Source organism: Canis aureus, chromosome 10 (genome assembly GCF_053574225.1).
Source record: "Canis aureus isolate CA01 chromosome 10, VMU_Caureus_v.1.0, whole genome shotgun sequence".
NCBI lineage: Eukaryota > Metazoa > Chordata > Mammalia > Carnivora > Canidae > Canis > Canis aureus.
In genome coordinates, this window is record NC_135620.1 from 6,705,779 (window position 1) to 6,728,604 (window position 22,826).

At 39.1% G+C, this 22,826-nt stretch overlaps 2 protein-coding genes across 9 annotated transcripts in view; one reads left to right on the forward strand and one right to left on the reverse strand.

Annotated features, from left to right (window-relative positions):
- Positions 1-4,428: 4,428 nt before the first annotated feature.
- Positions 4,429-16,396, reverse strand: ATG12 (autophagy related 12). Of its 2 annotated transcripts, XR_013387430.1 has the most exons (5): positions 15,952-16,396; positions 12,095-12,231; positions 9,629-9,733; positions 6,201-6,263; positions 5,517-5,583 (listed from the first exon to the last, which is right to left on the reverse strand). XR_013387430.1 is itself a non-coding variant. In XM_077911277.1 (4 exons), exons 1-4 carry the CDS (start codon positions 16,112-16,114, stop codon positions 5,524-5,526), a joined length of 423 nt encoding a protein of 140 aa, XP_077767403.1. In that variant the 5' UTR covers positions 16,115-16,381; the 3' UTR covers positions 4,429-5,523. The 2 variants fall into 2 exon arrangements, 1 of the variants encoding a protein (XP_077767403.1); XM_077911277.1 differs by lacking the exon at positions 9,629-9,733 and having other exon boundaries at positions 4,429-5,583; positions 15,952-16,381.
- Positions 16,397-16,506: 110 nt separating this feature from the next.
- Positions 16,507-22,826, forward strand: part of AP3S1 (adaptor related protein complex 3 subunit sigma 1) — a 68,198-nt gene continuing 61,878 nt past the window's right edge. For 2 of the 7 annotated variants that reach the window (XM_077911276.1, XM_077911273.1), the window contains exon 1: positions 16,507-16,697. In XM_077911276.1, coding sequence (XP_077767402.1) covers positions 16,629-16,697 — 69 coding nt within the window. In that variant the 5' untranslated portion in view covers positions 16,507-16,628. The remainder of the gene's footprint in view (positions 16,698-22,826) is intronic. The other 5 variants (XM_077911271.1, XM_077911274.1, XR_013387428.1 and 2 more) reach the window with 3 other exon arrangements.

The following is a 22,826-nucleotide window of genomic DNA, read 5'->3' on the forward strand; positions in this document are numbered from 1 at the left end:
AACTTTCAATAACTCTTATTTCCAACACACAAGGTTTGTCAGTCTGGCATTCAAAGTTCTCCATCTTTGGGTTCTAAATTAGTTTTTTCATCTTTCACCTTTTGCCATTCTTGGTTTTTATTTTTGTTTTACAAATGTTATGTTCCAGCTAAATGGGATTATGATCCTATCTTGACCTTACCCAATTCATTCTTTTGCTTAAGCTTCTTATTGTGACTAGATTCTAGAAGGCTATTTCCATACATCCAAATCTTACTTTAAGGTCTTAGCTCAAATGTTTTTCTCTCAAATGAGCTGTATCTCCCCCTGAACTGGGGCAGGAATCAATCCTTCTTAGGGCACTTACTATGTCAGAACAAGTATTGCAGTTGCTTGTGTGAATCATCTTGACACAGAGAACCTTTAGGACAGGCTCTGCTTACGTTTTATATCTCCCAGTGCCCGACACACAGTGCCTTGTGTATGCATGAATGGCAAAGTTGGGAAAAACAGAGGTAATTGCTAGAGTAATCCAATTGCTAGGTTTTCTTTAGGGATCCTGGGGTAGTGAGTTCAAATCCAGAAGACTTCTCTCAATTGTTTTTGGTTTCTGTGCAAAGAACACCTGAATTCTTCCCAGAACAGTTGCACTACTGAAAAGGAGGAGGAAGAGGAAGGGGGGAGGAAGAGGAAGAGGAAGAAGAAATTAGAAGAGGAAAATGATGGACAATTCAGAGTCTATTAACATAAGCAGAGTACCTATGTTAGACCCAGAGGTAGTAGCTCCACTCTATTCTGTACTGCCCAGGGCAATGACTATCACATTTTCAGACACTGACATAGGGTAGATATCCACAGGAGGGAACAAGAATTACTGAAGGTCTAGAAAAATGGTCTATCCATCCATTGCACACATTTTAAGAAGCATGTGCTATATGCCAAGCACTCTTCACAAAACCAAGTCTCTGTCCTTACAGGGCTTATGCTCTAATGAGGTGTGGGGTGCAGGGAGGAAGGTAGACACGCCAACAAATATTACAGTATATGGGGAGAAGTGGACACGTAATGTACACGAATATATAATGTAGACAGCAGAAGCTGGGTCAAGGGGTGATGAGGAATTGTCATGTTAGAGGAGTTCAGGGGAACACTTCCCTGATGAAATGTTATTTCAGCAGGGACTGAAGGACCTTAGCATGACTTGTAGCTGTCTGGGATAAGTTTCCGGGTAGAGGAAACACTTAAGTGCAAAAACCCTTGGAGGAAACAATTAAGTATTTGGTGAATATGGATGTGGGCGGCAGGGTGTGGAGGTAGGGACTACAAATCACATAGGACTTCACAGAACAATGGAAATCATTCAGGGATTTTGGCCAGAGAGCAAGCACATCAAGGGAATCCAAATAGTTGGCTACTAACAACAATCTGAGGGAGAGATAATGGTGGCTTTGGCCAGAAGAGGGGAAGGAGAGGGGAGAAAGGATTGCTTTCCTAACATGTTTTGAAAGTAAAGGCGTCAGGATTTGCAGATTTGGAGATGGGTTGTTAGAGAGGAATCAAGAATGAGTCACAACAACTGCAATAACAGATCTGCCACTGACTAAGGGAAGATTTAGAGGGTCTGGGGTTTGGAATGAGGAAAAGATAAGCTTTAAAGATCGAGATAACTAGAACTGGAACAAACAGTAAATAGTTAGAAGTAGCAAGGAGAAAAGGAAGACCAGACCACTGGAAGACAGTTGTATAAGGACTAGACCATTCAAAATGGATAGGGCCTTTTTCATGGAGATCACTACAAGTCATCAATATATACAGTCTGAATCCCCTATGAGGACACAGACTGTGGATTTACTCTTCTAACTTGAGAATCCGCCCACACTCAAATATACATATATTTTTTTTCACTAATATTATGTAAGAAAACAGAGGTACTCTAGTATCTGGTACCAAAACTTTTTGCTTTCCATTATTTCTAAAAGTCAAGTTAAAAAATTCAAAACTTCAACTTAAATCCAAAAATCTGCCTAATTAGAACAAAGGTGCTGAGAATAGCAATTTTGTCTCATTCCAAAGCTGAGAGCATAATAGGCACTTAGTATGTGAATGAAAAAATGGAAGGTACAAATAAAAGTTGCTTCAAGGCTTTTGATAGGTTTTGTCTAACTGTACCCTGAAGATTAGTGTCCATTCACGTTCCATGCACCACGAATATGACAGACTTAATTCCCCACAACTCTGCCCATACTGACAGGTAAAGTGCTTTCCATGACTGCTATTGTGATAGGTGACAATTAGCATCTCATAGTTTTTATTTGTATAATGGGGTTCTGCACTTGTTGCACTTTTTTAGCCATCTGTATTTTAAAATTTTTCAAATTTTAATTTCATATAGTTAAGTGTTACGTTAGTTTCAGGTGTACCATATAGTGATTCAACAATCCCATATAATGCCCAGTGCTCATCACAAATGCCTTCCTTAATCCCCATCACCTATTTCACCCCCGCACCCACATTTTAAGCCATACATATGTTGCAAATATTTTCCTTTATCTTCTGCCATACAAAAATTTGAAATATTTCCTTTAATGTTGCTTTGCTAATAACTTAAATGTTTTGCAAACCACATTTAAAAAGTTCATTCATTCAATATATAATGAATTACTGATGATGTATGTATAAAAAATGTACTAAATATTATGTGTTGGTACCAAATAAAAAACCAAAAAGCATCCTATTTTCAGGCACATTACAATCATGAAAGGTTGTTACATGCATGTTTATAATATAGTATACAGTAGGACTGTAATAGTGGAAGCTTGCTGTGAGTGTTCTTATAAAAGAGTATCCCGAATGATTTGGACAGGCTTTAAGGAAAGTTAAAATCGGAATTAGGCAAAGAGGTAGGATTTGAAAGGGGGTGGGGAGTTCTAAGTACACTTCCAGAAATAGACTGCATGAGCAGGTGTCCGAAACAAAGCACAAGGCATATTCAGGGAACAGTGAATAGTCCAGCATGGGTTGGATAATGCTGTAGGGAAAGAGTAAGACTACACCTGCTGAACTGTTTTGAATACTTTCCTTTCCATTATGTGGTCTATAGCTGACTCCCCCAGTGCCAGAAGTTTACCCAAGGAAACGAAGCTTAAGCTGCAGTAAAGGTGATTTTCATTTTCAATCCCCTTGCACACTGCAGACCCGCCCACTTTGGGTTACACATAGATAAATCACGTTGACTAATACCATATAATCAAGGCATGGTCCTCACTTTGAGTTCTCTAATCTGAGTAGAATAGGTAGTTATGGTCCCTTGAGGGTTAAAACTAGGAAATCACAGATTCCACGAAGTATCAAATCTAATTTGGATCACAGATAAACATTCTCAGCTTACCTTACACCTAAGTATGAAGAACTCATTATGAAATCCTTGGCACTGTAACGTCAAAAGTGGAAGCACAATATTCTATTATTGTGTATGTTCCATGGGCTGTGGGTCATCGTTGTCCAGTAGGATAAAGCATGACATCGTGGACATCAATTTTCTCATAAACATGGACAACTTAGAAATATAACTGCACCCCCCAGGTTCAATTAAAATTAAGACAATTTAAACCAGATAGCTGCAAAAATATTTGTGAAGTGTATTTTTGTTTCTAGCCACTCAGTACTTGTGAGATCCAGGCTTAAAAGTTAATGCTGCAAAGTTAGCAAAGAATGATTAAATCCTTTGGGTAAGGATTTAAAAGATAAAAGCATAAATAAAGTTTGAAAAAAGAGTAAAGCCCTATATATTTTTCAAGGTTATTAGAGATGAAAACAAGTCCGGTATGCATATTTGGCTAACCTTAGATTTAATGTATTTAGATCAAAAAAGAACTAAGTTGATGTCACAAATTCAAACTCAAGCAGTTTTGGTTGCTGAGGCAGTAAATATTCTATCACCTGAAACCTCAGTGCCAAATTTAATATAAACACATCTTTGCTACATGTTAAATACATATAAATACACATATAAATCTATTCACGCCCTTCAATAAACTGTAAGTGGACAAAGCTGGAGAACAGATCTTTTCCATATCTAACTTATTTGACTCAAAAATAATCCACTTCCTAGCTCTGAACATATATATAAATTTCTTACCTAGTCTTACAAGATAAATTTGCAGAATTCAACTTGTATTAGTCCAGGGCTAATTACCTGCTATATTAGTTTATTACACAGGGAAATCAGTGTTAGGGGACTTAACAATTTATTTTTGGGCAGAAAAATGAGAACTGAACAGTGATTTCGTCACTGTAAACTGAATTGTTCCTTAGCAACCCTAATGCTAATATAGGGCAGATCATTAACCATAAAGTACATTGTGGGATTTAAGGGACAAAAGTGTAGTTCAAAGTCTTTTGACAAAATCATACCATTCCTATTACCTTTGAAAATAAACACTCTCAGAATTCTTGTATACATCTTAGATGTAGATGTCCTGTTTGGACATTCCATTTATTGGAATGCTGTTGAAATGCTGCATCACCATTATAATACACAATGATATAATACAGAATCTCACTTGAAGCAATTACCAAACTAACAGCCATCAGGGGAAAATGGGACTTTTAGCCATAGCATGAAACACACATAGAATCTAAGAAAATCCAATTATTTGAGGGTTTTCAAGTTAGAAAACAAATTATAAAAAACTCAAAAGATGTTGCCAGGTTTACTAGTTGAGTTCTTTTGACACTGTAAAAATAAGACACAAAACAACACCATAGTTACAATCATTAGGACTCACAGTTTTTTAAATGATTATAGGACTGAAAAGAATTGTATGACTCAATAATCAAGAATTTCTAAAATTCTTTGTTTCCCAATAAAATAACTCTAAATCACGCATATTCTCTAAAGCAGCTTTCCAGTGCATCAACATGTGTGCTCTCTTAGCTAGATGTTTGCTAGAAATTAGCAAGAACCACTTTTTTCCTCCATGATCATCTGGCAAAAACCAAACTGCTTAACTCCTTCTGCCGGCTAGGCTGCCCCCTACTGGACTGTGTTAAGATACAAAGCCAGCAGGTCAAAGGCCTGTTTCCTAACATGAGAAAAGGCATATCCTATTCTTCAAACAAACTGAACTGCCTTGAATATGCACAAAAAGAATCCTTTAGTAAACTGACTTTTACAGTGGAAAAAAATCAGCAGAGTGTTCTTTCTACAAGTAAACAATTTCAGTCACTAAGAATTGGTAACAAAGAAGCTTTCTACAGTCTTAGTCTCCTTTTTCAATACCTTGGTGGCCAATCTGGGGCAATTGTTGTAGTAACAGGTATTCTGTAAAGCCAATCTTTTATGATGATTTGTGTATTAATACAAATCACATTTTTGTGAGTCCATCTACTCTATGAATTTCTTTATGCATAAACACGATTCATAGTAGATACATGCTGAGTAGATCACATACACAAGTCTCTTGTCACAAGGATGAAAACTTTTCCCAGAGCTGTTTCCTTTGTGAAGATTCATTTGGGTAGCAAGAGCTTTTTCTCTGCACTTCATCCCCATGCCTGAGATTTGCAGTAATGTAGGACCAGTTTACCATCACTGCCAAAACACTACAAAAAGATAAAAGGCAGTAAGTTAAACTCAATTTAATTTTTGTTATTCTTAGATGAAACTAAGAAAAAAAAGTTATATATATATATATATATCATAATATCCTCATACATGTAAGTATCTATAAGACTATTTCTTTCAACAGATCTAAGTTACTCTTGGACACATATCAGTAATCGTAAAAAAAAAACCTAGCATTTTATGCATGGATGGGCTTGCATATTATCTTGTGCCTTTCCTACTACTCTTAACTATAAGGTATGTATCGTTTTTCTAGTAGTGGTGCTAGTGACTACATTCAAATGATTATGACCATTAAACTATTCAAATGTTGAATAAAGTCATTCTTATGTAGCCTTCCTTTTCAATGTCTTGGGAGGCAGATCTGGATTATTATACTTCAAAGTCATCTTCTGTTTTTATTATTCATTTCTTAATTTTTCCATCAGTATAATTTGAGATCCGGCTATGTTCTAAGTGTTAGATGTAACAAAGTAATCTCTTCTTTCATGACAGCTAAGAATGGTATATCATTTCTAAAAATGCTGTGAGTTTAAGATCACATTATACACAGATGTGCATACTCCATTAAGAAAACAAAGCACTAATGTGTTACCTCATAGAGGGTTCCAACTTCCTGGTCTGGGGAGGGGGCAAAGGACTGATTCACATAAATAAACTGCAAGAAAGAAGAAAAAAATGATTCATTTTTAATGGTATCCTGATTATTTTGCACTTTTCTGGATTTAGTCAGCTATTTCAAGTTGTTTTCAGAAATGAAAAAAAGCTTCCCTGGACTCCTAATTCTAATAAGTTACTCAACTAATGAAATCTCAATTAAGACCAATCCTGTCTTTCCTCTAGAAGACTAAAAGTAACAGAATTTCTGGTCCTAGAACAGGGGTTCCCAAATTTTTATAAATAAGAAATCTTTAAATATTGTCTTACAAATAACATTCGAAAGTTTACTCAAACATTTGAAGGTAATTACTAGGGGCACCTGGGTGGCTCAGTCAGTTAAGTGCCGTCTGCTCAGGTCATGATCCCAGGGATTGGAACCTTGTGTAGGGCTCCCTGCTCAAGAGGCAGTCTGCTTCTCCCTCTCCCTGCACATACACTCTCTAATAAATAAAAAAAAATCTTTTTTTTAATAAAAAAATCTTAAAAAAGTACTAGAAATATTAATTTTCCCATGTACTCATATTTAAGCAGCTCTTTTTTTTTTAATTTTTATTTATTTATTTATGATAGTCACAGAGAGAGAGAGAGAGAGAGAGAGACAGAGACACAGGCAGAGGGAGAAGCAGGCTCCATGCACCGGGAGCCCGACGTGGGATTCCATCCCGGGTCTCCAGGATCGCGCCCTGGGCCAAAGGCAGGCGCCATACCGCTGCACCACCCAGGGATCCCCCATGTACTCCTATTTAAAAATAGGATTTCTCCTAATGAAATTCTACAAATAGCCTCAAATCAAGAAATCTAATATTTGAACTTGTTTGTGCATTTTCTGGGTGGGAGTGGGGAGTAAATGACACATATGGTTGATTTTTTTTTTTTTAAATCTTTATTACTTTTGACAACTCTCAAAGGTACTGAACCTCAGGTAGAGTACCTCTATTATTAAGTCACTTTCAGCAAAGTGAGGTTAAAAAAAGTAACAAAGTAGCTTGTTCTTTAAAAGGATTCACTATTCAATGTTTCAGTTTAGTCTATTTTTATTAAAACATTCCTGACAATACTGAAACAAAAGGCCACAGTATCAAAGTGGCTTTTGATAATTTTCTTTTCATAAAATAAAGAAACTTTATTTGCAGGAAACATATGCAATTTTCCTTTGTTATCAAATTCTAAGACTAAAATTTCCTGGGCTTAAATTAACATAGTACTAAAAGAAAACCAATATTGGAATAGTTGGTTGAGAGATACTACATGGGTCACCAGTGACAACAAGCTGGTGCTTCCATTTCTTAAAGCAATACAGTGTGGTAATTAAAAATAGAAGCTCTACTGAGATAGATCTAGATTTAAATCTTGGCTCCAAATACAAATAACCTCTCAATTTCAGCAAATAGTCACTGTTTATTATGTGCTTGAAATTGCACAAAGTGTGGAACTATAAAGATTATTATGATCTCTTCTCTCAAATGAGTTTTTGATCTAATGGAAAGGCAGACACACAAATAGATAATATAGATGGGAAAAGTGCATGTGACAAGGTGTACAGTACACACAAATGAGGCATTAGTTCAGCCTAGCAAAAAGGCCAAGGAAGTTTCCTGGAGGAGACCTGAGCAATAAGATTTAACTAGGTGAAGAGAATAGTAAGGGCTTTGGGGGCAAATGGGGTGAAAGTAAGGAGTGTCAGAGTTGAGGGCGCAGTAGATATAGTAGAGAACTACAGGATCTCAACATGGTTTCTGTAACAGGAGTTAGCAATTGAGAATGACTAATAAAAAAAGGCAATATAGCTAATTTAAAATTCCATGAGAGCAAAAGGTTCACTATGCAATCTTGCTAAATCCTGCAACGTGGGAAGATAAAATTATTCTAAAAAGTTATTTTATTTATTTTTAAAGATTTTATTTATGTATTTTGATTGCAAGTGGAGGGGAGAAGGGGGTGGAAGGGAGAGTGTGTGTGAGCTAGCATGCACCAGCAGGGGTAGGTGCAGAGGGAGAAGCAGAAACTGTGCTGAATGGGAAGGCTGATGAGGGGGCTAGATCCCAGGACCCCAGGATCATGACCTGAGCTAAAGGCAGATGCTTAATGACTGAGCCACCCAGGGCACCCTGATTTTGTTTTTAAATCACTAGTTTTTACTTTCATTGTTATGAAGCTCTTTCTCTAGTAGCTTCCTTTGGAAGGGCTCATGGGAACAATTCCAAATTCCTGGACATTGCTATTGTTTATGCCTATTAAAAGTCAGTTTTTGGGAGCGCTCCAGTGTGGAGTTTCCTTGAGCTCTCTCCCTCTGCTCCTCTCCAGGTAACATGCACTAACAAATAAATAAGCAAATAAATAAATACAATCTTTAAAAGGTTTGTGGCATATAAAATTTTCATCTCACACTTTCCTCATCACTTTGCTTTTTTCCTTATAATTTATAGGTTTCCCTATAAGTTTGACGATAATTTAATTTTCTTTCAAAGTCATGTCCTTTTTTCCCCCTCTATGTCCAAGAGTTTTTCTATTTCAAACCTAGTTAATCTAACCAGAATATTTATTGATGCTTGTTATTTTGTGTTGATATTCTTAGGTACTTTTTCAGTATATAGTTTTAAATCTTATTAAGAAATTTCCCTTGATTTATACTTTTAAATATTTGTTTTGATTCTTTGCTTTTTCAAGGACTCCTTTTTTTTTTTTTTCCTAAAGATTTTATTTATTTATTCATGAGAGACACAGAAAGAGAGAGAGAGGTATAGACAAAGGCAGAGGTAGAAGCAGGCTCCATGCAGGGAGCCCGACGGACCGATCCTGGGTCTCCAGGATCACGCCCTGGGCCGAAGGCAGCACTAAATGGCTGAGTCACAGGGGCTGCACAGGGACTCCTTTAATGCATACGTTCACTTTTCTTTGTTCATAATTATTTGCCACCTTTTCTGACATCTTTTTTACCTTTCTTTCTGATTAAAAAAATTTGGCTTTTATGGGGTGCCTGGGTGGCTCAGTCAAATAAGCATCTGGCTCTTGATTTCATCTCAGGTTGTGAGGTTGGGCCCCGAGTCTGGCTCTGCACTGGGCATGGAGCCTGCTTAAGATTCTCCTTCTCCCTCTGTGCCCTCTTAAAAAAAATAAATAAAATAAAATAAAATAAAATTGGTCTTTTTGCCTTCTATTTTTCCTAAAGCTTTACTGGTTATTTGCTCTTAGTTTTTTTCTACTTGAATCTCCATTTCCAAAATAACTTTTATTTATAATTTTTTTCCTGAGTTCTGTCACTTCAATGGAGTTTTACTAATGCTGATTAATGTTATTCTTTCACATCTTACATCATTTTCTTAATGTCTTTTAGCTCGTTTTAAAATACTAAATTACAGTTACCTTTATCAGAGGCGCATCTTTCTGGCATTCTTTCATTGTCTTTAGGAATGTTACTTTTCTTTCTTACAACATTGTATGGAATTTGACCTTGATACTTCTCTGTTGCTTATTCAAAAAAAAAAAAAAAAACAAAAACAAAACAAAACAACAAAAACAACAACAAAAAAAACAAAAAAAGGATTTCTTTATATTATTTGAGAGAGAGCAAGCACAGGTGGGAGGGGCTGAGGGAGAAATAATCTCAAACAGACTGCACCAAGTTAAGAGCCTGACCTGGGGATTGATCTCATGACCCTGAGGCAAAACTAAGAGTCAGATATTTGACCAATGGGGGGGGGGAGGGGGTACTGAGGTGCCCCTCTGTTGCTAATTTTTATATGTAATTAGTTTTCTTTGACTTAGCTTTCTACCTTGTTCCCCTTCACTTTGATCTGGTCTTTCTGTTTCCTTCTCTCATGTTTCTAACCCTGCTCAATTTTGTTTCACTTCCAGAAGTTCCTTCTCAGTGTGGGGTCTTGTCCTGCAAGGAAGCCCTACTGTGTCTATTTAGAGAGCTCTCTGGGGCTAGACTGCCCCAGCAATTCAGTCCTCCTTAGGGGAGATACATTGTAATCATTTCTCAATTTCAGCTATCAAACTAACTTGCTCTACTTCCCAGTGAATACCTGGTGGCTATTCAGGTTTTCCTTCTCTCAGTGTTGTCAGCTACCAATCCTGTTGCTTCTTTTAGCCCATTTGGTGATACCATGCATTCCAGGGTTCATGAGGATGCTCCCTCATCTAGGTTTGTTATAAATACTGATCAACTGTTTTTTGGTTTTGCTGTCTAGTCAGCTATGTCTTTTTGGGAATGTGAAGATCCAATCATGCCTCTGACACCACTGCTATCTTCACAGAATCCCCAGCATTATATTTTCCTTAACACCCACTTTGCTTAAAATACTGTGGAGTACAGCTAGATGAAAGATGTGGATTCTAGTTCAGTCTAGGAAAAGTGATAAAATTATCTACTCTCATTTCTTATTGCTTAAACAAGAAGAATTAGATTCATTTCAAAGGTTAAGTTGAACCATATGAAATTCCTATTTTTATATGTGATGATGGTTGACTGATGGCAATTTTACATGGTTCAACCTAATATATACTGCTATCAATCAAGTCCTTTCAGATTACTGAATGTAGGCAACACAAAGAGTCAAGACTTTAACATTAACATAGAACGTAGCATTGTTTCATCTTCTATTCATATATTTCTAACAGTAATGCCATACTGGTTTTCTACTTCACCATCTCTTGAGGCTGCACCTTTAGCAGAGACACCTCTGCTCATTTCTCTCAAGTCTATGCCCTCAGTCCTCTAACTTTGCCACTTAGATTTGGATGCTGGGCAAGTCCTCTGCTCCTGAGGTTTTAGCTATCATATGCATGTGGATGACATTATAATCTTCTACCCACCGCTGGCATTTATTTAACTAGATTCTATATGGCACTCTTATAAAACATGCTTTTCTCACTCTGATTACAAAGGCAATTTCCTCTGGAGGAATCTTTGGCTCTATGCTATTCCTGCCTCAAATACATTCTAGTGATTCACCTACCTTCCACTTACTTTTGTATCTATATCCCTTTCATGAGAGCCACTGATAGTCAAATTCTTAAATCAGTACCTTCCTCAATGACAGAAAAATAAAATCCAACAGATTCCACTTTAATAAATTCTCTCATTTTATGCCTTCTTACTTCTAAGTTCACAAGCAACTTTATCCCTCCCCAGCACTAACACATATAAACTCTTAGTCTGTATTTTAAAAATACTAAGTGGTTCTTCACTTCCCTATCCACTCAAATACTATCTGTGTTAATACTGACCAAGACTGTGATCTGCAAAAAAAAAGATGCCTGATACATTACCATACCACATGACAAAAAAATACCAAATACATGTAAGCATTTAAATTTCTATAGTCAAATACCAAGTTAAAAACCAGTGGCATTTAAAATACTAATCCTTACAACTGCTACCACAAACTGCTTACCATATATGGTGTATTATGAAATAAGTACCTTTCTTAATTCTTCCATGAATATGGCAATATATATTGCTTACCTCAGGAAGACCGGGAAGGAACAATGACAGCAAAACAAAATTTTAAAAACCCAGAACTTTTCTGTACTAATGTTCTAGGAGAGATCTTTCTGCATGAACATTCAGTGACTGAAGGAAAAAAACCAAAACAGTAGGTAAAATACAGTTTGCTATAAAAGCAAATCTAAAAATCATTTCATTTTGGAGTTCCCCAGAGAATTTAATAAAGTACAGAAATTCCATCAAAAAAGGAAATAAAAAGACATCACTAAAGGAACATATGTGGCTCCATACTCATTTCTATGTACAACAATTATTCATAGTTGCCCAGAAAACTACTGTGAATTTATGTAGGGAAATGATCACTGTTGCTTTCATACCAACTGTTCAGAGGCCACAAGCTTAAGGAATTTTTTGATGAAGTCAATGAGTCCTTGAATGGTTCGGGTTCGCTCTACAGCCCACTTCTTTGTTTTCATTATAGGGGTGTCTCCCACAGCCTTCAAGAGGACATCAACTGTCAAAGAAAAAAAACACTGGCTATTACGCTGAACCATCCAAAGAAAACATGATATTAAAGACTTCAGAAAACTTAAATTGATATACAGTTTATGTACGTGTGATAGTGGAGACATGTCCAAGATGTAGAAATTTTAGGTAATACTCTTTCTCATCATGCTTTTGTGAATTTTTCCCTTGATTCTACAGTCCCACAAAAGTCTCCCCATGAAACTGACCTTTAAAATGCATTTGGACATAACAGGCAATTCCAAAAAGAAGAAATGAAGATAGAAGAAGAAAAGATAGAAGAAAATAAGAAAAAAAAAAAAAAAAAAAGATAATGTCATGGCCTTTTCATTGACTAAACTAATAAAATTACAATAATAATAGTGTAGACAATATTACTGTTGGGAAAGTAAAATTGTATACTTTTTCTGGTGAGCATTATAGCAACATATACTGAAATACTTCAAGATATACTTTGACTCACTTCTAGAAATCTAGTCTAAGAAAATATGAGATGTGAAAAGAGTCACTTAGAAGGATTTCATCTTTGTTGAAGAATTTATTTTTACAAGGGGAAAAAACCCACCTTGGTAAATCTAAATATCCAGCAAGAATATTTAGAAGAGATTGCTTAAAGGATATTACATTCTATGATAGAATTTATACAATATAGTAAAGCACAAACATTCTACACTCCCTGGGTTCCAAATCCTGACTCTGTGACTTGCTAGGTATATATATCTGGATAAGCTTTAATCTCTCTGTGCCAGTTTCTCCATGTGTAAAATAAGGATAATATCTGCCTCACAAGGTTGTTTTGAGAATTAAATTAGTTAATACATGTAAAGTACTTAGAACAGTAACAGCTCATAACTCATACTTACTGAACCTTAAGTTATTAAGCTGCCACTAGAGAAACATATTATTAAAGCATAATAATATGCTTGACTAAGTTATAAAAATGTACTAAAAACAAAACAGCATGTATAATAGGATACCAATTTCATTTAAACCACCACAAACATATATTCACATAAATGTGGAATATGTGCCAAAATGCTATTTCTCAGTAGTGACATTACAAATGATCATTTGATTTTACTTGTGCTTTCTGTAACTATGAAGTTTTCTACAATAAACTTAATAAAGGAAAATAATAAAAATATTAAGAGGAAAATATGACTAGGGACCAAAAGATTTGAGATAGAGAAATCAAGTTTCAATAATCCAAAATACAGGATACAAATGCAAAGACTGAATCTTTTCCTTTAAGTTACTTTGAAAAAAAAAGGGGGGTGGGGGGCAGACATCTACAAATTAACACTGAAAGCAAAATAGTGTACTGCTGCCCCCTAAAGTTAGCTCTATGCTATTACATCCTTCTTGTCTCATTCTTTGGTATTAAAAATTGAGATTCCCATCAGGTCACTGCAATCAATTTATTTAAGTTTGCCCCTGGAATGAAGGCACCTAGAACACAGGACACAAATTATCTTCCTGCTAAAATTTATATTCCTTTCTCCATTTAATAATTATAGCTTCAGTTATTTAAATACGAATGAACTGGGAGATAACAGAAAATTATCTTCGGGTACCTCTGCTAATCCCCTTGGACCTGTCAATAACTTAGTTGTAACTGGGTATTTCAGTAAAGTGAAGCAGAAAATATTGTGAATTATATGTACTACTGAAGGCAGAAGAGCAGGAAGGCAAGAAGCTAGAGCTACTGTAGTTACAACTGTAACTTTTTTTTTTTTAAATCCTAAATGGTGATCTGCTTCCAGTTCTCAACCACAGCTATATTTTAGAATCAACATTTACAAGAATACAGGTATCCATATCAATTACATTAGTCTTCTGGAAGCAGGGCATTGGTAGGGTCAAAAACTCTCCCAAGTGATCATAATTAGTTCCTAAGGCCCAACAACCTTGGTCAGCTTAAGGAATCTTTATTCTTTTGTAGCTTAAATTAAAGGTGGGTCATATGAAGTATTGGCACTTCCTTCATCAGAAGAGATCCTCAAAAAAGGAACTACTTCAGGGTAGAAATTTAATGGCTAGAAACAAAGTTTTTCATCACAGAGGCAAAGTCAAATATTCTCAAGGACCAGAAAATGAAAATACTATTTTTCAGTGGTGGTTTAAAGAAAAAGAAAACTATGCAGACCAAGGAAAACATGGCTTATAACCTGTGGTCATATCTGGGTTATGAGCCATTCATTTTTTTGCCTGTTTTACTCCGCTATCTTCAGGGTCAAGTAGTAAGCTTCTGACTAAGGCTGTCAAAGCCAAACAAAAACAAAAACAGAAAACAAAACAAAACAAAACAAAAAAAAACCCACCCCCAAAACAAAACAAACAAAACAACAAAAAATCTTTGGAAAGTCTGTTTCTGTTTGTAGTAAAATGAGAGAAAAAAAATGAACAAGAATCTGTAAAAATCATGGAATTCTTCAGTAAGACTCTAGTGCTTTTCTACAGAAACAATACAGGTTTCTACTACTCTATCAAGTGGAAATGATAGAGTGAGTTTCCCCCCAAATATAGAGGTGGTCTGACTTAAAAGGGAGAAAATGCCAGGAAACAGTTCTCCAAAAGCTGCAAAAACTCAAATTCTATTGAAAGGCTGTGAGATCATGGAGGAGAAAACATGCCATATCTATACTTTAAAACTCTGGATTGAGAATCTGAGGCCCAGGGTCAACCAATCCGAATTGCAATCGCCGGCTTGAGGCTTTTCTCAGAGGCAAGTACACAGAGTGCTCCAGGACAAGTGATTTCCTTCGGATTTTCCGTATTTTACGATGGCTAACCCATTCTCAAGCAAGGAAAGGTTGAGGACTCATTAAAGCAATGAAAACGACTCGCTTAAAGACTCCAAAATGGCTGGAGGGAGGGGGCGCAGGGAGAGGAGGAAGGAGGATGCCTATGGTTTTCTCTCAACATTCTTCGTCCTTGATAAAATTTCGGCTTTTTGATACAAGGAGTGAATTCACACGCAGTTAATAGAAAAAAACAGCGAACTCGTCGGAAAGCGTGGATTCTAAACCAGAGTTGCTACTGAGTATCCCTATGACCTTAAATCATTAGTCAAATAATTATGTCCCAACGTTTAGTACCTGGAACTACCGAAGTCCCACTCAGCTCCCACTTTCTTCTTTTTTAAAAAGATTTTATTTGACAGAGAGAGAGAGAGAGAGAGAGAGAGAGCGCGCGCACAAGCAGGGGACGCGCAGGGGAAGTGGGAGAAGCAGGCTCCCTACCGGGCAGGGAGCCCAACCTGGGGCTCGATCCCAGGACCCCGGGATCATGCCCTGAGCCCAGGGCAGACGCTTAACCAACTGCGCCACCCAGGCGCCCCTCAGCTCCCACGCTCCACAAGCCAGCAGTCCGACCCGCTCGGAAGAAGAGAGGAGCGCGGCGTGGGAAGTACTGCGGCGCCCAGGGGCCCACCTAGGGGCCCGCCTAGGGGCCCGCCCAGGAGCCCGCCCAGGGCCCCGCCCCGCGCCGCGCCGCGCGGGGAGGTCCAGAGCCGGCCGTCCTGAGAGTCCCCAACTCAAAGGTCTCAAAAGCCGGAAACTACACTTCCTCTCTCCGGACTGGCCAAAAGCCAAGGCTGGGACCAGCCCTCCTCTGAATTTTGCTCCTTTATTGGCCGCCAGGGACCTAGTCAGACGCAATCTACACAAACCTCCCGCCTTCGCCTAGAAATTGGCTCACAAAAAATTACTTTTTTTCTTGGTGTCGCCAGCAGGTTCCTCTGTTCCCGGGGAGACGGCGGCGGAAGAAGGGGGCTCCGGAGTGGCTGTTTCTGGGGAGACCTCCGTAGGTCCTTCGCCCTCAGCAGCAGTCGAGGGAGGGAGCTGCAGCCCGGACTCCGACTCCTCAGCCATCTTGCTCAGTGCAGAGCGAGGGCGGAAGTGGCGGCTCGGCGCGTGCCGGGGGCGGGCTTTACGCCAGGGGCGTCGCTAGGGAGGCGGCGGAGGGCGGCGCGGGGGCGGGGGAGCGGAAAACCCAACGCTGAAAGGTGGGGCTGCCGGCTGGGCCTCTGTGCGGAGCATGTCGCAGAGCCCCGACCGTGAACACCGCAAGTGCGGTTTTGCCAGAGGAACAGCCCTCCGGAGGGAGTCTGCGAGCCCAGCGCGCCGCCAAGTGCGCAGGCGCCTCCCGGACAGGTGGGCTCGGGCCGGAGATGTTTCCGCTTCCCTTCGCGCCGGCCCCGCCCCGCCCGGCCCCGCCCCGCCCCGCCCCGCCCCGCCCCGGCCCCGCCCCGCGACGCGGGAGCGCGCGCGCGCGCGTGCGGGAGGGGGCGGGTGGGGAAGGATCGCCGGCGAGATCCCGAGGCGAGGCTCGCGCGCCCGCCCCCGCCCCGGCCCCCAGCGCCCACCCGGTCCGCCCGGCTCAGCCATGATCAAGGCGATCCTCATCTTCAACAACCACGGGAAGCCGCGGCTCTCCAAGTTCTACCAGCCCTACGTGAGTATCCCGCCGCCTGGCCGCCTGGCCGCCTGGCCGCCTGGCCGCCGCCGCCGCCGATCCGCGTGAGGGGAGTCGCTGGCAGGCTGGCAGCGCCCTCAGGGCGACCCCCTGAGGCGCGCCGCGGCCCTTCGCGCTCCCGGGCTGTCAGCCTCCCGCTCCGTCCTCCGACGTGGCTCTGCCCGGGCGGCTCCTCCGCCTGTCTGTGGGCTGGGCGGCTTCCCGGCTGGCGCGGGCGAGGCTCCGGGGGACTTCCCGGGGCGGGGGCCCCGGCGGCGGGCGGCCGCAGCCCACCTGCCCTCGCGAGCCCCCCGGGCGCCCCGGCCTTGCGCCGCCCGCGGCTCGCAGCCCCACCTCCCCGACTCGCAGCCGCTCCGGGCCGACGGGTGTCCCTCCCCCGTGGACAGATGGGCTTCTGTTTTTCCCGGTAATCCGCTCGTCGCGCAGGAACTTGGGCTTCCTCCGTACGCTCTCTCCTGGGTACTGCCGTTGGGCCCTCGGCCGCCCGGTGTGACTTTCAGGTGTCTCCTTAGTAGAGAAAGAAAAGATAAGTGAGGACCTCACCTTTTTCTCGGGCTTTTCCCCTGGTGGCTGCAAAGGGAGCCCTGCAATAACTGGCGACGTTTGGCCCATGACAGCTGTGACTCTCTCCACCTGAAAGTTAACGATGGCAGCTGCTGGTTTGGCAGTTCTCTACCTAAGGGAATTGGGTCTCGTGTGTAGCTTTTCTTTTACTTAGAAAGACACTCCGTGGAGTGGAAGTAGTGCTGAAAAAATGCAGGTGTTAAGGGGGGGGGCAAAGATGGGTAGTTTTTAAAAAAAGATTTTATTTATTTATTCATGAGAGAGGCAGAGGGAGAAGCAGGCTCCTCAAGGCCTGAGCCAAAGGCAGATGCTCAACCACTGAGCCACCCAGGTACCCTTCTCTCTCATAGAAGAGGGTTGAAGAAAGTGAGAAAATGAATTGATGATATTGACACATTGCTTTTACTTTGCGTGATCTTTTTTTTTTTAAAAGATTTTATTTATTTATTCATGAGAGGCACACAGAGAGAGAGAGAGAGAGAGAGAGAGAGGCAGAGACATAGGCAGAGAGAGGAGCAGGCTCCCTAGGGGAGCCTGATGCGGACCTCAGTCCCAGGACCCAGGGATAACCACCAGAGCCAAAGGTGGAGGCTCAACCACTGAACCACTCAGATACCCTAAGATAAGTAATTTGTTAATGACTGAGCGAGGGTTACAGACATAGGTGCCTATCTGAGGGCAAAATTCACCGCTAGGTAAAACGTGGAGCTGTCACTATAAGGATTCATGTAGAGATAGAACTCTTGGCTGGAATTGGGGCATTTTGCTTACAGTCAGAAATGAACATTCAATTAAATACTGAAATTGTGCCAACGCTAGCACTTCTTGTGGATAGAGCCCAGATGGAAGTGATGCCTGCCCTTAAAAAATTAAATGTGAAAATGTCACTTCACTTAAAACGATAATGCAGTCTGTGGAGGTGTTAGTTGAAGTATGAAACCTTGAGCTTATTCTTCATTTCCTTAAGTAGCTTTGCTTCTGCTGGTGATAAAGATATTTTCGTCTGTTCCTGTTTGGTTTTAGTATAGTATGAATCAAATACTAATGCTCTTGTTTACAAATTTGGTATCATTTTTTTAACCCAGAATAAAATCGTATTTGATCCTTCTGAGTGGGGAAAAAAAAAAAAAGCCCTTCACTATACAATCTTACCCATTTGCCTAAAGTACTGTAGTGGTCATTATTGAAGGAATCTTTTTCTTATTCGTTGCCTTGTCATCCATTTGTGGTAAAGAAAAGGTATTTTGTGACACTGAAACAGAAATCAAAGATGTGTTTTTTTATATCTACATTTTTAAAGAATATTTTATTTTATTAGACACTGAGATAGTGACAGATATAGCGAGAGAGAGCACAAACTGGGAGGAGATGGAGAAGTAGGATCCCCACTAACCAGGGAGCCAGATCCCAGGACCCTGGAATCATGACCTGAGCCAAAGGCAGACATTTGAGCCACCCAGGTGCCCCTCATATATTCACTTAATAATCAGTATTCAAAACAGTAAGTTTCCTGGCTAGTTCATAATATCAGTGTAACCACTCATGCAGTGTGGAATTTAAGCATTGACAGAAAAATGTATTTTTTTTCTTAAGATTTTATTTATTTGAGAAAGAGCAGAGAGCACAAGAGGAAGGGTGGGAAGAGGGAGAAGCAGACTCCCTGCTGAGCAGGGAACCCATTGTGGGGCTGTGTCCCAGGACCCTGGGGTCATGACCTGACTCAAAAGCAGCTACTTAATCGACTAAGCCACCCAGGCGCCCCAGGAATAGAAGTACCTTTTACCCTTACTTAGAGGCAGCAGTGAAGGTTACTGTGGGAAAAGGCAGTTCTGGCAGCAGCGGCAATTGCATCAATGACAGTGTTATCAGGGGCAAGGACCTAAGAGGTGTAAAAAAAAAAAAAAATAACCTAGTGTTCACTGAGTATACAGGAGTGAGGATGCCAGAAACTGTTTCTCTGCATTAGTCTTTTTATCAAGTTGGGTTTTGCCAACCATATATTTTCATTATTCAAGAGTAATGTAACATATTTACTTCTGCTAGGTCATACATAACCTATTTGAGGGCAGAATTCTTTTCCATTCCTTTATTCCATCAGCCAGTTAGTTTGTCAGCATATATTCATTTCATGCCTATCATGTCCAGTCAGTGGAAATGAACAAACATAACTTCTCTTCTGGAGGGAGATGGACAAAGCTAATAAGTAGAATATATAACATGTCAGAGACTAGTAAGTGCTGTGGAAAAAAATAAAGCAGTGTAGGGTGATAAGGGAGTGTGAGGATGACACTTTAAAATAGAACGGTCATGTAAATTCTCACTGAGAAGGTGACATTTGAGCAAAGACTTGAAGTAGGTAAGAAAGCCAGCCTTGAGGGTAGATCATTCCAGGCAGAGGGAGCAGCAGATGTAAAGGCTCTGAGGATGGAATGCCCCATTTGAAGAACACCAAGAAAACTGGCATGGCCAAAGCAGACTATGTAAGGAAAGAGTACTTGGAAATGAGGTCTGTTTGTATAGGGCTTCAGAGTTAGTCTGTTCTCATTGCCTGGAATGTCCTTCCCTTCCATTGCCAAATGTCCAGATTTGACCTCTTGTTCCACATTTAACTCAAACATCACTTAAACATTTCCTGAAGCTTTTTGTCTCTGCTGGATGACTCCTCTTGGTTCTTAGGATTTTATTTTTATCTTTATTATGGTACAGTGTTTGGCTTCACAGCCTAAAATTCCTTGGGGCATCCTATAGATTCCTTGAGAGAAGGTATTGGATTTTAGATATATTTATGTCACCCCTAGCAATCAACATTAAATTTTGAATATAGAAAGCTCTCGAAAATCCTTGCTTAATGTAGTCATTAGATTCTCCTAGCTTAATAGGCAGTTTGGATTAGAAGTGACTTCCTAAGGCTCCTTCCACCTTTCCACCAAATCTTATCCTTCATTAACTGGAGGTTTAAAAATTCATGCCTTCAGGATAAAAGCAATGTTGGAATAGCTATTACTTCAGCTGTTTCTGTTTTAAGTTGAAGCTCCTAAGAAGTATATATTCAACAAGATTGACAGTTTTGATTGAAACTTATTAAGAGCACCTAGTGGTATGGTCCTGATAAGGTCCTGAGATTTGAGTCCAGCAATAATGGTTTAGCACTGAGCAGTTTGAAAACTATTGAACCATTTGCCAACCAGTTTCCTTTATTGCATTGGATTCCTATTCCTCATCTATCCTTCCTTTTTAAAAAAAAAATAAAAGAAAGGTTTATTTATTTTTTATTAATCTCTATACCCAATATGGGGCTTGAACTCAAAACCCTGAGATCAAGAGTCTTTCTTAGATGATCTTCCGACTGAGCCAGCCAGGTGCCCTTATCCTTCCTCTTGATAGAACAATTTATATGTTCATCTTTACCCTTTAATAGTGCAGAGTTCTGTTTCCCACTGTAATAGATTTTTAGATTTTTTACATTTGATTGTGCCTCCCAGCTGCTGTGAGATTTGATATATATGAAGTCACACATCTATTTTGCTAAACTGAAATTTTTGGTTCATTCTGCTAGAGTCAGATACTGAGAATTCAAGGATGGACTCAGAATGTCATCACCTCTTGTGTTTTTGCCCTCTCTTTTCTTGAGCTATGACTGCAGAAGTTCAGTTGTTTTCCCTGGTTTAATTGTTTCTTTAGTTGATGGTTAGCCCCAGCAACTTGGCCACAGTAAACTTTAGTCTTTTAATATTTGCCTGGCAATACTTCTCTATTACTATAAATGACTAATGAGACATATAGTTCATAAGCCAGATATGTTTTTTACATAGCCATCAAACAATTTGAGTTTTGATTCCTGTGTTATTAATAAACCATGACATGCCACTTTAAATAAAGTGAACATGTTTTTCTTTTATATGAATTAGTTGTAGTTGTTTCCATAGATACAAAAGATTGTATATGTGTAATATGCACTGTTCATACATGAGTTACCAAACTGTTATATATGTGGGTTGCCTCAATTTTCTTATAAGCTAAATCTGATTATTCTTGTCAACTAAATGCACACCCTAGAAGGAACTTAAGATTGTTCTTTCCTTTTTTGAATTTGTTGACATAAAAAGTAAAAAATATAAGTATGTATACTTTTTTTTCCTTTAAAAAATTTTAAGAACAGTGTATCCATGTTTACTAACATCTTATCTTAGTGACTCTTGGCAGATGGGATAGTTCAGCTTCTTTATATGATCAGAAAATAATTATCAACAGTTCTAAGGATTAAGGTGTTAACACATTGCAACATACACCATTTGAGCTGTTTTGTTAAGAGAATTCCAAACGATTTGATTTCTTTCCATATTAATTAGGATGCTTTTGACTACGTAAATAGGGTTTTGTGTAGCCTGACTTAAATCTGCTTGAAAAGAACCTTATTAGGATACATAGTAGGAAGTGCAGAATATTAATTCCAAAATTATTTGATTCAGCAAATTAATGACCTCATCACATCCATTTTCTGTCTCTTTCTCTGTCTTCTTCACAAAGTTGATATCTAGAGGCTGGTTTCCTCATGAAATTGGTGATAACCAATTCAGTCTCTAAGTAGCTTGTGATCTGTTCCTGCAATCCTGGAGTATGTCTTCCCCTTCAGTATAGTTAGTTCTACACAAGATAAATAACTGCTAATACTAATCAGAATCCACCTTTGGAGCTGAGGGTGGAAACATGAATGAATTTACTGTTCTGTTGGAAAGGTGTAATAGAGGAATGTATGTTGAGTAGGCAAACAAGTGTCACTATCCCCTCTTGAGTAATGCATATTATTTCTTTTGAATAGATACTATTTTTTCTTCCATAGTTTTACGTTGCTTCTAAGGTTGTCAGTATCAGGAAACACATATTGTTAATATGTGATTCTGTGCATGTACCACAAAAGATCTTAGCTCAAGATAAATTCCTTATGTTAAAGGATCATTGAAAAATTTAAATTCTAATATAGTCATGATTTTTGTAGGAAGTGTCCTTAAAGTCTTGCTTTTTAAAAAATTGATATTAAACCTGTTGAAAATTCTAAACCAGGAAATAAAATGTTCAGAGTTACAGTGACATTCAGTTTTTGTGGAAAGCTTATAAAATGACAATATTAGAAGTCATTCCTATGCCTTTCAAAGAAACAGAAGGCTTTGTATAAAGTGGCTGTATTGTGTTTCTTTAGTAAAGTTGTTGACTGTTAAATTATTTATTTCAATTTTTAAATACATTTCCTTTTTTTGTGATTCTGTGGAAAACATTTAAGTATTGAGTTCACTAAGGTCATCTTTATTTCACCATACATAGTTAACTATTAACCTTTATTGTATTTCTTCCTATAATGTCCCAGTGCAGAATATACATTTTTAAGACATTAATAACATAAAATGAATACATTGAAAATGTTGGTAGATTTAAAGAACATTTATGGCTTTAAGATGACCAAATATGTTAATGTCTGGCTATTGTTAAAGTGTTTAAAAGTAAATTAATGTAAATAGCATTTCCGTAATTTGCATTCATTTTTTTCCT

What these genes read in the sequence shown, in the direction of transcription:
- ATG12 (XM_077911277.1), bottom strand. Translation starts at nt 16,114, where the DNA reads ATGGCTGAGGAGTCGGAGTCCGGGCTGCAGCTCCCTCCCTCGACTGCT. An exon ending in TGGCGACACCAAGAAAAAAA is followed by an intron (nt 12,232 to 15,951) that starts GTAATTTTTTGT and finishes TTTCTTTGACAG; the next exon opens with TTGATGTCCTCTTGAAGGCT. An exon ending in AAGTTGGAACCCTCTATGAG is followed by an intron (nt 5,584 to 6,200) that starts GTAACACATTAG and finishes ATCTTTTTGTAG; the next exon opens with TGTTTTGGCAGTGATGGTAA.